Raw genomic sequence first — 14,359 nt, forward strand, 5'->3', positions numbered from 1 at the left:
ATAAAAGGTGGTGCAGGCCACTCCCAAGGGAAACTCCATTTACATTGTTTCAGGGATGTGACCTGAGCAAACGTGTTGTAACCCATCCTAATCATCTTTAATGATAGGCAGAGATTATGGTTTATAACACCTAGGAAAATCACAAAATGGAGGACAACCAGACAATACTGGGAATCATGGCCTAACCAAGTTGACACATATTTTTGGGGGACACATTCAACCCATGACAGGGAACTGCATGGTTTAAAGTCAAGAAAGTTGTGTGCCAGGGTTGTATCCTTTCACCATACCTATTCAATCCATATGCTGAACAAATAACCCAAGAAACTGGACTCTATGAAGAAGAATGGTGTATCAACATTGGAAGGAGACACATTAACAATCTGCAACCTTGCTTGCTGAAAGTGAAGAGGACTTGAAGCAATTATTGATGAAGATCAAAGACCACAGCCTTCAGTATGGATTACACCTCAACATAAAAAAAAAAAAAAAATCCTCACAACTGGACCAATAAGAAACATCATGATAGAATCAATGCCCATGGAAGTAGCAATCAAGATATCAAAAGACTCATTGCATTGGGCAAATCTGCAGCAAAAAACCTCTTTAAAGTGTTGAAAAGTAAAGGTGTAACCTTGAAGAAGACACTTGACCCAAGCCATGGTGTTTTTAATCAAGTCATATGCATGCAAAAGTTGGAAATGAATAAGAAAGACTGAAGAAGAAATGACTGCTTTGAATTGTGGTGTTGGCAAAGAATACTGAACATACATGGACTGCCAAATGAACGAACAAATTTGTCTTGGAGGAAGTACAACCAGAATGCTCCTTAAAAGTAAGGATGGCGAGACTATGTCCCATATACTTTGGACATGTTATCAGGAGGGATCAGTTCCTGGAGAAGGACATCATGCTTGGTAAAGTAGAGGGTCAGTGAAAAAGAGGAAGACCCTCAACGAGATGGATTGGCACAGTGCTTACAAAATCAGGTTCAAACATAACGATTGTGGGGATGGTGCAGGACCAGGCAGTGTTTTGTTCTGTTGTACATAGGGTTGCTATGAGCCAGAACCAACTTGATAGCACCTAAAAACAACAACAATGTATAACAGAATGAAATGTTGCTCCCTCCTGTGCCATCCTCACAATTGTAGGCATGTTTGAGCCCATTGTTGCAGCCACTATGTCGATCCATCTAATTGTGGGGCTTCCTATTTTCAGCTGAGTCCATTAGACTGCACATGGTCTAGGTTCTTTCACACATCCTTCCTTACCTCTCCTCTTCCCTTGATGTCAGATTTGTATCATGATCTGATGTTATTTCCTTGCCTTTTCTAACTCACTCTCTATTTTCTGTTGTACAGGTATTTCCTTTAATAAAATTCCAGTACATTTGGTTCCATCTTGATGTTTTCTCCTCAGAAGAGTCAAACTAACACAGTCTGTTTTACTATTGCCAAAATGACCCACTAGACTGTTATTTCTTGCCCCTGAGATACAATGGATTTGAAAGTCTCTGTGCCCAAGGAGGAATGCTTCCCCAAAGGAACATTCTCATTGTTCTCATCAACTGAAAGAGAAGTCTTCCCCCTGGATGTCTTAGGCTCCTCATTCAGTGATATAACATTGGACACTCTACTGGACTGGGTGATTGACCCCAATTTCCAGAGGGAAATTTTCTGTGCTACAAAATGGAGTAAGAAAGAACTATCTTTCGAAGGCAGGGGATTTAGCTGTTTATCTTTTAGTGCTCCTTTAGCACTTGCTTTTGAAGAAAAAGTGTGGCCAGCCAATAAAGACAGGAGACTAAAGTCTCAGATCTCACAACAATGAATATTTGAAACACCTTACCAGTAAATATTCCTGTTCAGCTGAGATTTGGGGACAGTAAATGGATCAGTATCATGGAAGAAGACAGGGAAAGAGCAGTTTATATTCGTAATCATAGTAATAGGTAGAGTAGTAGTTAGAGTTTCAACCATCTCAACTATATAGATTCTTGCTACTTTACTGCCTTTTACTAGACACAAAGTTGACTATTAATATATGACTTTGGGAATACCACATGGCCTGTTATCCAGGAAGGCCTCTGGTCAAGTTTTATTCTGTGAAAGACACTAAGAGTTGTTCATTTTCTTTACAGGACATTTAAGTTTAGGTTTTTTTTTTTTTTTTGCATAAAGAGAACACCCATAAATAATTTGTGTAGGAAAGAGTTAACATAGTATGCCAGTTATCCTTTGAAAGGTCTGCTTACAAGGTTGCTTTTGTTAGGTGTCTGGGAATCTGGATTTTGAAAGGGCTCCCACCACTCACTGAACTAATAAGAATCATTCAATCTGCCTAAGCTTTTCACATAACGTGGTCATAGCTGAACATTTGCTTTCTGAGAGTCTGTATTTTTGGTACATGCTAAGCGGAGGCTGTGTTGGCAACATTTCACATGTTTCACAAGCACAAGACATTTCTTAGACAATTGGTGCAACCTGTATGATTCTCCTAGGAGAAGACTCTTGGAAGCTTGCAACTGGTTTCCCCTGGGCCCACCCCATGTGCCTTTTCCCTTTACTGATCGTGCTTGTTATCCTTTTGCTGAAATAAATAATTGCTGTGAGTTTGACTATATGTTGAGCCCTGTGAATTCTTCCAGTGAAACATCAAGGCTGACTGTTGTCTTGGGGATTCCCAACACACAGTTGTACTGTGTTTCAAGTTTAATTTACTTAATTCTTATTTCTAATAGACACACATGGAAAACATTTGCTGCTGAGAATTTATACATCATCACTTATAATTTGAGTAATCAAATTCCTTTAGGGATTTATACTAAATTTACAAATTAGTCTGACAGATTCTTTTGCACACTTCAAAACACAAACGACAGGTGAAACATTCCCAACATAGTGGTTAAAAATTTATTGCTAAATTTACATTTAAATGCATTCTAAAACATCAAGTGCATGTGTTTAATTAAATTTTTAGGTTAAATTTCTTTGTCTTCCTAAGGTTATTACTATCCTTAGATTATTTTCTTCCTTGGATTTTAGTAATACTATTTAAACACAGTGGAGATAGCCTCTCCAAACACACAATAATATGAACATAGTTTTCTGGTGCTTCCCTCTGGAATGATATATTTTCTAGTTTCAATTGGTTGGCATTAAATAACCAATTTTCTTTCACTGTAACATAACAGTTTGATTTGTAATGTTCTTTTAAAATTATGTGTATTTTATAGGAATTTTATTATCTTTAGTGGCAAATACAGAGATCTTATCTCTTAGAAAATATGGGGCTGTGTTTGCAGAAATAGGTATCTTTTTGAGAACATCGTTGAAGTAAAGCATTTTGGAATTGCACTCTTGGATTCTGTTTCATTTCAGTTGTGTGTGACATCTGGTACTAATTATATCTTTTCTACCTACATTGGTGATTAATATGTATGATTGCTAGTGTTGACGTTCCTCCTGTTCTGCACAGAGCTTCTACTTTTTTCTGGAACTATTTGGTTAAGTGGCAGTTCCTTGTATTTTCTTCTTACTGCTTACTCCAATAGAAACAAGGTATGCTTTATTAACATATATTAACATTGCATTACTTAAAAAAAATCAATCAAAATTAAATGTAAGGTATCATATTTACTCTTTTCTTCTATCCCTATTTTATGTATTCTGTATACAGACTTCTTTTGAGTAATGTGCACTCATAGACTTTCATTTATCAGGTTGTTTTACTTCATTATAGTAATCATTTTTTATTATAATAATTGTATTTTGATGTTAATAATGTCACAATTTGATTAGTACAAATCTTAGTAAGAGGGTCCCTGAGAGCTATGGTGATTCACAAACATATCAGTGGGGTCTTGACTGACTTTTCCTCGTGAAAGAGACAAGCAGATTGGTGGGATCATGCTTGCAGAGCCTCGTTTACACTGAGGTGATTCAGGTGTGCTGCTGGGTCTTTATCCTAATGCTTTTGGGAAAAAATGATATAAAAATGTTTAAGTAATTCTGTTCAGGAAATAAAAAGTGACCAGAGTCATCTAATTACTAGTCATTGGAAAATATTAAAAATTAATCAGCTTATTTGTTCCTATATCTAGGATATAACTAAGTAGATACTATTCTATATGGATCAGTCTCCAAAAATCTTCCTATGCTAATAGGAATGGGTGTTCTGTTACTTTTCTTTATGAAGGGAGAGGAGAGTTTTTGAATTTTAGTTTTTTGCTTGCTTCTAATCCATGGTTTTGGTTGTTCCTAACCAATGGAATTCAATCAAAATTTAGCCTTTATCTTCAAATGTTATTTCCTAAATTGCCCTAATTTTCTTACCTTAGATCCCTTGAACTGTATCATGTAAAGGTTGGAAAAAGTCTTTAACTTGAATATGTTTTTTTTTTCATCCTGATGGAGCACAATGGCAGCTCTGCTTGAGACACAAATAACCTGATGAAAAATTTTCTTTGCATCACCTCAGAAAGAGAATCCAGATTTATTTAAAGAGTTTATTCAGTGCTTCTTTCACATCCTTATTCCTCAGGCTGTAGATCATAGGATTCAACGTGGGGAAGACCACAGTGTGAAAGGTAGAAACTATTTTGTTCCTATCCATGGAATAGCTAGATCCAGAGTGACAGTAGATGTAGAGAATGGAGCCGTAGTATAAGGTGACAGAAATCAAGTGGGAGGAGCAGGTAGAGAAGGCTTTGAGGCGGCCCTGGGTGGAGCGGATCCTCAAAATGGTGGTAATGATGAAGAGGTAGGAGGCAAGTATGAGCACAATGGGGATGATGACACTGGAGGCCAGGAGAAAATACAGTAGAGTCTGGAAGCCATCTTTTCTGCCACAAGCCAGCTTCACCAGGGGAAGTAAATCACAGAAAAAGTCATCAATGACATTGTCACCACAGAAGTTCAAGGCAAAAGTTCTTTTGGTGATGATGGAAGAGTTAACAAATCCACCAAGATATGAGGCTGCTACTAAAAATGCGCACAGCGTTATGGACATTGCCTGAGAATAAAGCAGTGGTTTTGAGATAGCCACATAGCGGTCATAAGCCATGGTGGCCAACAAGTAACACTCACTAAATGCCAGCCCAGCAGAGAAGAAGAACTGAGCTAGGCAGCCAGCAAAAGAGATGCTTTTGTCCTCAGAGATGCAGGTCACTAGGATCTTCGGGGTGTAGACAGTAGAATACCAGAGATCCAAGAATGAGAGATTACCAATGAAAAAATACATGGGTGTGTGGAGCCGGGAGTCATTACAGATCAATGCCATGAGTATGGTATTTCCCACCACAGTCACAGAGTACACTCCGAGGAACACCACAAATAGGATCAACTGTATCACAGGGTCTGTCATGAAGCCCACCAGGATGAACTCAGTTACGGAGTGATTGCCCCTCTCCATGGCTATAATCTCAGCTAAGAAGAAAGAAAATAATGGTTCAGCTTGAATTACTTGCTGAGTACATAGGAAATATACTACATAATCTATGAGTCTAGTATTCAACCAGTGACTGTAGGTGCTCATTTTAGAAAGATTTTTTTCAATTTGCAACAATCACTGATTTTGCAATTATGTATTCAATTTCCAAATTTCTGAAGTCAGTGAATTATTTTTCCCCATTAGGAATGACTGTTCAACTAAATGAAAGACAGACCTATAATTGCTATTTTCTTGTGCTGTCATCCTCATAATTGTGTGGTTTCTTGGCTTAAATCGTGACTTGTTTGCATCTGAAATACTAGACTTAATACCTTTTTGAAAAATATATTTTTTAAAAAATCTGATATTTTTCATATGGTGCTTGCATATATTGGAACTCTGTATGACCATAATATAATATCTCATAATGATATCTATAGGTATAAGAAAGTAGGAAAATACAAGGAAAAAAATGTTAGAGCACACGGTAACATACAAATTTTTTAGTAAAAATATATATACAGAAGGATCATATACAATAACGGGATGATAAAGGGCATAGGATTAACTGCATTCATAGCAACCCTCTAGGAAAGAGTAGAACTGCCCCATGAAAAAAAAAAAGAACTGCCCCATAGGGTTTCCAAAAAGTGGCTGGTGGATTCAAACTGTCAACCTTTTGGTTAGCAGCCAAACTCTTATCCACTGTACCACCAGGGCTCCATATTATGCATATGGTATGATACCCACATAATATAAACAATAATTTAAGGGAGAAATTTTAATAAAACTCATTGTCTAGTATTAAAATCACATACATTATTTAAATTTTTTATTATTAGGATTTTTCTCTTAATAAAAATGAAGGAAAAAAACTAATTATCTTAGACTATTTTTTTTTTTTATGAGACTATAAGACTCGCCATCCATCTGATGATACAGAAATCTGTCCATCCCATTCAGGATTCTCTGCACACAGAACAATAAATACTTCAATGGAGTGGTGTCTTAGCTACAAATGGGTGAAAAACAACACAGGAATATATGTAGCAACTGTACATCTATAGTTCATGAAGGGACAATTCCAGTAGTACTAACTTCCTACCAACCTAAGTCTTCTTGTAGTTAAATAAAGAAAAATCCCGGTCAATATGATTGTTATGGTAAGCATAACCATCCTTTTGGAACCTAGGAAAACAGTCCACATTAGACTTTCAATATTAGTGTTAATAAATTGATGTCTTTAGGAGTAAAATATAGAACAATAGAAGATTGTTCTAATTAGGTTTTTTTGTTTCTACTCCTCCACTAAAGGAAACCCTGGTGACACAGTGGTTAAGAGTTACGGCTGCTAACTAAAAGGTTAGCAGTTCGAGTTTAACAGGTGCTCCTTGGAAACCACATGGGGCAGTTCAACTCTGTCCTACAGGGTGGCTATGAGTCGGAATCAACTGGACAGCAGTATATATATATATATATATATATATATATATATATATATATATATATATATATATATATATATATATATAATTTTGGCACTCCTCTCAAGATGCAGTTACCAAGGTCCAAGGAACACAAATGACTACAGCCAATGCTCAGTCCTCACCTGCAGCATGTAAGCTTATCACTCCTGCCAGCCCCCAACAACTCTTTTCACTTGATTCCCATACCTGTCTGGTTTTCCTTCTACTTTCCTTCTACTTCTCTGGTTGTTCGTTCTTGGTGTTATTGCCCTACCTTTGAATTTTTGAGTGCCCCCAGAATTAACCTTTGGAGGTCTTTTCTTTTCCATTCACAATCACTCCCTAATGATCCTGTCTGGTCTGATGACTTATACTTTCCTATAAGTGAATGAACTTTAATTTTATATTCAGTGGTGCCACTACAGTTGGTGTCACTCTCCTTCTCCCCCGGCCCCCATGTACCTTCTGCAGTACCAGGCCACACAATCAGGAGCAGGAAGCCCCGCCCGCCCCAGACCCTGCCACAGGAATCGCTGCCGAGCCCAGTAGAGCGCTGGAACCCAGCGCCAGCAGCCCCTCTGCGTCCCCCATCCACGCGCACTTATCTGGCCAGTGTGGCTCCTGCTCCCGTCGCTGCCCACCCGACCCGAGCCGGGGGTCCTTGCGCCGGGCCAGGCAGGACCGAGCAGCCACTGCTGACCGCACGGTTGGTCGCCGCCAACGCGCACTCGGAGTCCAGGCGGCCAGGGGCTCTGCAGCTAGTAGGGGCCGGCCCCACAGCGAGCCCCCAGTCTTGGCAGGGGACAGAGCGGGGTAAGGGCTGCCAACAATAGGAACTTTTCGTCGGCACTGAAACCGCAGAGCAACGATGGGACTCATGGAAACTCTGCTCCCGCTCCTTCACGACGGCGACCGGGGGCACGCTGTGACTCCTCTGGGGGAACCGCGGGGGACAGGGACTGGCTCCCCGTGGCGTCCTCGCACTTGGGTAGCGGCCCTGTAGCATCAGGCGCCCCACAGACCGCCGTCCCACCTTCCGCCAGGATTCCTGAGGAGAGGGGCAGTGGAACCCGGGCCCTGTCCCCCGTTCCAGCCCGAGGAGAGCGCCCAGCACCCAGGTTCGCCCAGGCGTGGGTCCCACCCCGACGCCGCTGCCTGCCGGGCCTCGCTCACTGTCCTGTAGCGTCCTTACCTGCCGGTCTCTGAACGTTGCGCGACTTCTTGCCCGGTCCCGTGTCAGCGCCGACAGCCAGGGTCAAGAAGAGCGCAAGTGCGCATGCAGGGGCGACCGTGGCGGGGTGAGGGCGCGGCGTCCTCAAGTGGCGCGCGCGGGCATGCTGCCCCCACGGCCGGCTGGGGCAGGGCGGGAGAAGGGCCCGCTCCAGAGTCTGCACAAAAATTTTATAGACAGTCATTTTGGGGTCACCCTCTGGCAGTGTCACCGTCACCCCCCTAGTGACGCCACTGTATATCTCCTGACCATTTCTCTTCCCGAATTCCAGACTCACAGATCCAAATGCCTACTTAATGCCTCTTACTGGATGTCTACAGGGCATCTCAAGCAAAACCCAGATCTGGACAATCCTTCCCAAACCCTTTTCTCTCTCAGCCTTCCCCACCGCAGTAAATGGCATTATTCCAAGTTAGGGGAAATCATTTAATATCATTCTTGACTTCACTCCATTTTTCACACCATATCTGAAAAATCAGTAAACACTTCTTAGCTCTTCTCTTCCCACTCTCCCCCTCTCCCCGTCTCGCAGTCTCCCCGTCTCCCCCTCTCCCTCTCCACCCTTCTCTCTCCCACTCTCTCCCTCTCTATATATATTCAGCAGTTTTTCTCAGCTCCTTTCCCCCCCGCCCCCCCACGCCTAGACTAAGCCATTATTATCTCCAACTTGTATTATTGGAGAAGCCTCCTAATGCTCTTCCTGCTTCCATTCTTAACCCACTTGACTCTGCTCTCAACAGGGCAGCCAGAGTGTTTCCATTCAAATGCCAGTTAGATCATTTTATTCCTTTGCTTCAAACTCTCCAGTGACTTCTCAACTTAGAGTAAAATTCAAAGTCCTTACAAAGGTGGACACGCTCTGTGTGATCTGTCCCTCATTACTTACTTCTCTGTTCCTGGCTCCTACTAATCTTCCCTTCACTGTTTTCCTCCAGTCCAGCCAGCTACTCTCCTTCTTATTCCTGGAATAAATGGCTCATGTTCTGGGTCTTTGTAGTTGTTGTTTCCTGTGGCTGGAAGTCTTCCCCCCACCGCCCTAGGTATCTTCATAGCTAGCTCCCTCACATTTTTCAGGTGTCCCCTGGCTATCATATTGCAGTCTACCTCCCAGACGTTTCTTAGACCTCTTTCCTATTTTATTATTCTCCCTAGCACAGTTCATTGTTCCATATTACATTTAAAAAAAATTATTTATTTATTTATTCAACCTATTTTCTTTCTTCTTCACTAAAATATGCTCTTTCCCATCTGCTTTTTTCCACTTTTTTTAAAAAACTGTTGTAAAAATGTAGACAATACATTTGCTAATTCAACATTTTCATGTGTACGATTTAGTGACACCAGTTATATCAGTCATGTCATGTAATGATCACCAACATCCACTGTCAAATTTTCCCTCACCACAAACAGAAACTCAATGCTTCCTAAGCAATGATTTCCCCTTTGCTTCTCCCTCTCACCCCTGGAAACCACTCTTACACTCTGGTCTCTATACATTTGCCTATTCTAGGTACATGTATCAGAGCCCTGGTGGTGCACTGGTTAAGAGCTTGGCTGCTAACCAAAAAGTTGACAGTTTGAATCCACCAGCTGGTCCTTGTTTGATGTTTATCTCAGGTTAATTTGTAGGTTTGTTATGAGATTCTGTGGACTGCTTGTATTAAATAAATCACTTTAGGCAAAATGAGAACAATTTTAGAGTTGGACAAAGTCTTTGAAAATATGGGATCCATAAGAACTCAGTTTTCTTGTGGGAAAAAGTAAAAAATGCCTGGAGCCAGTCTCAGTTTTAATCCCTTCTGAGTTACTATTTTCTGATTCTCACAATGATCTCAGAATTTGATAATTCCTAAAAATAAGATATAAAATTTGTGAATGCTGTATTCTGAGTCAAGCACAGTGCTTAGTGCTTCACAAACATCATATTTATTCCTCACAACATACATCATGTACAGGTTTACAGATTAATAGCAATCATTTCACAGACGAATTGAGGTTTAAGAAGAAGTTATTAGTACAATTAATAAGTGGTGCTGTCTTACTCCAGAGACCTGGCACTTAACCACTCAGTCACCCCCACTCATATTTGATTTTAGGTTAGTAAATGCTAGTGGGCTCCCTGGGTCTCTCTCTTTTTGGTTATAATACTTTAACTTAAAACCTACAGGATATGCTAAGAGATGTAGGCATTGTCACAGGTGGGTACCTCATACAGGTGGAATCGGAAAATGTTTCCAAGCACTCTTCTTGAGCCTGTTCTCAACAGGGCAACCGGAGTGTTCTTATTAAAATGCCAATCATTTGCTGGTAGATTCTGGTATCTCTTACATTTATAGCCAACCCTGACTATGAGCATAGAAACACTCAACTTCTCCACCCAGGATTGGGACACTTAACCGGCAACTCTCACAGTCATTAGCAATGAAGCCCAACACTGTGGTGCAGGAAACACACCTTCTCTGGCTCCCCAGTGTATTCGATTCTTTAAGCACCTCAGGGGTTGATAACTTTGAAAGTGTCTGAAAATGCAATTAAAAAAGAATGTGTTGGCTTTATTTAGGAGAATTTTGCTCCACGCAAGAGAACGACTTAAAAAAATAATGATCATAATTATGATATATTGAGAATGTACTCTGTGCACATGCCTTCCTGGAACTTTATTTAATTGTCAAATAATTCCATGAAGCATACATTTCAGTTCCATTATAGGCTAGAGAATAAATCTAGAGCAGTTACTTAACTTGCCTAAGTAACTCAGAAATAAGGGCAGTCAAAATTTGAACCCACGACAATATGTTTAAAATTCATGGCCTTTCCCCTATACCAAACTTCAGAGAAGAATGATCTTTGAGTATCCATTGAGCTATAACTATATTCTTTAGATGTGGACTTCACCTATCCTGAACATCTCTATAGACAGATTTTGCAACAAACATGTTCACTCACAATCCTCATACTCTCATTACTCAATTTTGAAGTGACATATTGCCTAATGTGTCCAAAGCAACTTGTCCAGTTTCTCCATTATTTATCATAATAATATTTATTGACAACTTAGTATGCAGCATGCACTCTGCCAGAAAAAAAAAGGGCTTTAAAATTGTCATTTCATTTTAAGCTGCACAATAATCTTGTGAAGGAAAGGAGATTATTATTACCAGTGAGTTAGCCGAGGCATAGAAATAGTTCCACATACACTGTTTGAGGTCACACACAACAGCAGAGGCTGGCAGTCAAGATGCAAAACAAATTCTCCCAATACTCCTAATTCCTCCCCAAACCAGAATATTTGTCTGGCATTTACTATGGTCTAGATATTCTGCCAGGTGCTATGAACAAGAGGCAAAACTGAGGCATTGAACCTGCCACATTAAGGGTGTAGTTTATTGGGAGAAAACAAATCTCCGTAAAGAACTGCAGTAGGTTATGATAGAATTAAGTGAGAGTGGAGATTGCTACGGGCAATGAGGGAAGTGTGTGTGCTATGTGAGGTTTTACACAATAGGAGGAAACACACATCTTTTCTTGAAGAATAAATGGACAGTTGCCAAGTAGTAGGAGGGCATTTCTGGTAAAAGAAACCACAATGATCAAAACACAGATGCAGAGGCGGAGCCAAGATGGCGGAATAGACAGACGCTTCTGTCGAGCCCTCTTTACAACAAAGACCCAAAAAACAAGTGAAACGAGTATATTTGTGACAAGCTGGGAGTCCTGAGCATCAAAGGCAAGCTTAGACAAGGAACTGAGGTGAAAGGGAAGGAAGAGACCATTCAGAAGCGGAGAGGGGTTACCGTACCTGAATCGCGAAGAGCCCTCAGGCACCATTCCTGGAGCAGCTGCGGCGGCAGCGGCAGCAACGGGCTGGTCCTAGCGTTGGGCCGCAGTTCCGTCAGGGAGGAGTAGGCAGCCACAAGGCCCACTCACACCTCCGGAACCTGAGGAGAACGGCACTCTCGGCAAAAGCTAAGTACTTGCGTATATTTTACTGCGCCCCCGCCCCCACACCCCCAAGCCGGCTTCAGCGGCTGAATCCCTGGGCCTGAGATAGGCCCTGGTGAGCACCTGGAGCCATCTCCTGCCTTGGGGAGGGAAAACATTTGCAGCTGGGGGGAAAAGATAATTTGCTAGCTCCATTAACAGGAGGAGCTCAGGACAGAAGCAGCTCCTGTCCAGGCATAAACCGTCCGTGGACCCTGAGCACCTTTCCCTTCTGCATGGACCTGTGTGGGCCTATTTCAGGAGAATAGGCCCTTGTTGGCAAACTCTAACCATTTCAGCCGTGCGGAGGAGAAGTAGATGTTTGATGTTTGACATTGCTTTGCCTATTAAACAAGGTCCTCACCTACCCACAACAGGGACCTAAGGACTGGTGGCTCCATTTGGGTCACCCAGCCACCCACGACAGGGGTCCAGGAATAACTGGTACCTCCCAGTCCTTACAACAAAAACTTTGGGTGTCTATGGTCCCTCTGCAAAGCCCATCCACCAGCACACTCTAGGGAACAGAGACGTGTTTTCCTCAGAGACACTTGGGTTCGGTTCTCAGCCCCCTGCCTTGTTCAGAGCATGACCCCCTGCTGCAATCAGATACCGGTATATACGCCAATCACCCCGGCCTCTCTTAGGACAGAGCCTGTACCACACACTTGATATCAGCTACCTGGAAACCTGAGCTGAATTCATACAAGACAAGTGAATGGACTCCTAGACTGATATACCTGATAACAGTTCTAGCCAGCTGGGGACAGGACACCAGAGCTCCAAAGGTGAAAATAACCAAGCTAGCTCACTCAAGGAACCCATAGTGGTATACCAAAACAAAACAAGGCAAGCAGCTATGACAGAGTAAGCAAGCATAAACTAATACAATAACTTATAGATGGCTTGGAGACAACAGTCGATATCAAGTCACATAAAGAAACAGGCCATGATCACCTCAACAGGTTCTCAAAACAAAGAATCCAGGGATCTTTTAGGTGAAAGTGCATTCCTGGAATTACCAGATGCAGAATACAAAAGTTTAATATACAGAACCCTTCAAGACATCAGGAAGGAAATGAAGCAATACACAGAACAAGCCAAGGAACACACAGATAAAGCAACTGAAGAAATCAGAAAGATTATTCAGGAACATAATGAAAAGTTTAATAAGCTGGAAAAATCCATAGACAGACAGCAATCAGAAATTCAGAAGGTTAACAATAAAATTATAGAATTAGATAACTCAATAGAAAGTCAGAGGAGCAGAATTGAGCAAGTAGAAGCTAGAATTTCTGAACTCAAAGATAAATCACTTGGCAAGATAAATCACTTGGCACTAATATATTTGAAGAAAAATCAGATAAAAGAATTAAAAAAAAAAAAAATGAAGAAACCTTAAGAATCATGTGGGACTCTATCAAGAGAAATAACCTACAAGTGATTGGAGTACCAGAGCAGGGAGGGATAACAGAAAATACAGAGAAAATTGTTGAGGATTTGTTGGCAGAAAACTTCCTTGATATTGTGAAAGATGAGAAGATATCTAACCAAGATGCTCATTGAACTCCGCATAAGGTAGATCTTAAAAGAAAGTGACCAAGACATTATAATCAAGCTTGCCAAAACCAAAGATAAAAAACAATTATAAGGGCAGTGAGGGATAAAAGAAAAGTCACCTACGAGGGAGAGCCAATAAGAATAAGCTCGGACTACTCAGCAGAAACCATGCAGGCAAGAAGGAAATGGGATGACATATTTAAAAAATTGAAGCAATAAAATTGCCTGCCAAGAATCATATATCCATCAAAACTGTCTCTTAAATATGAAGGTGAAATTAAGACATTTCCAGATAAACACAAGTTGAAGGAATTTGTAAAAACCAAACCAAAACTATAAGAAATACTAAAGGGAGTTCTTCAGTTAGAAAATCAATAATATCAGGTATCGACCGAAGACTAGAATACTGGGCAGAGCAACCAGATGTCAGCCCAGACAGGGAAATCCAAAAAAAAAAAAAAGCCCAACACAGGGTAACAGATGTTATCATATAAAAGAAGACTACATTAAAATAATAAAAAGGGACTAAAAAGTGTAATCATATACCTTCCATATGGAGAGGAATATACAGCGATAGAAAAAAATAAAAGTTAGTTATAAATTTAGAAAATAGGGGTAAATAATGAGGTAACCACAAGGGAGATAAACTATTCTACTCATCAAAATAAAATACAAGGGAAAAATACAG

The 14,359-nt window shown here is 40.8% G+C and overlaps 1 protein-coding gene across 1 annotated transcript; it reads right to left on the reverse strand.

Annotated features, from left to right (window-relative positions):
- Nucleotides 1-4,497: 4,497 nt before the first annotated feature.
- LOC126080756 (olfactory receptor 9G1-like) lies at nucleotides 4,498-5,415 on the reverse strand. The gene has a single exon (XM_049891934.1). The coding sequence runs from the start codon at nucleotides 5,413-5,415 to the stop codon at nucleotides 4,498-4,500; it is 918 nt and encodes a 305-aa protein (XP_049747891.1).
- Between the last annotated feature and the right edge of the window lie 8,944 nt (nucleotides 5,416-14,359).

Source organism: Elephas maximus, chromosome 7, assembly GCF_024166365.1.
Source record: "Elephas maximus indicus isolate mEleMax1 chromosome 7, mEleMax1 primary haplotype, whole genome shotgun sequence".
Classification (NCBI taxonomy): Eukaryota; Metazoa; Chordata; class Mammalia; order Proboscidea; family Elephantidae; genus Elephas; species Elephas maximus.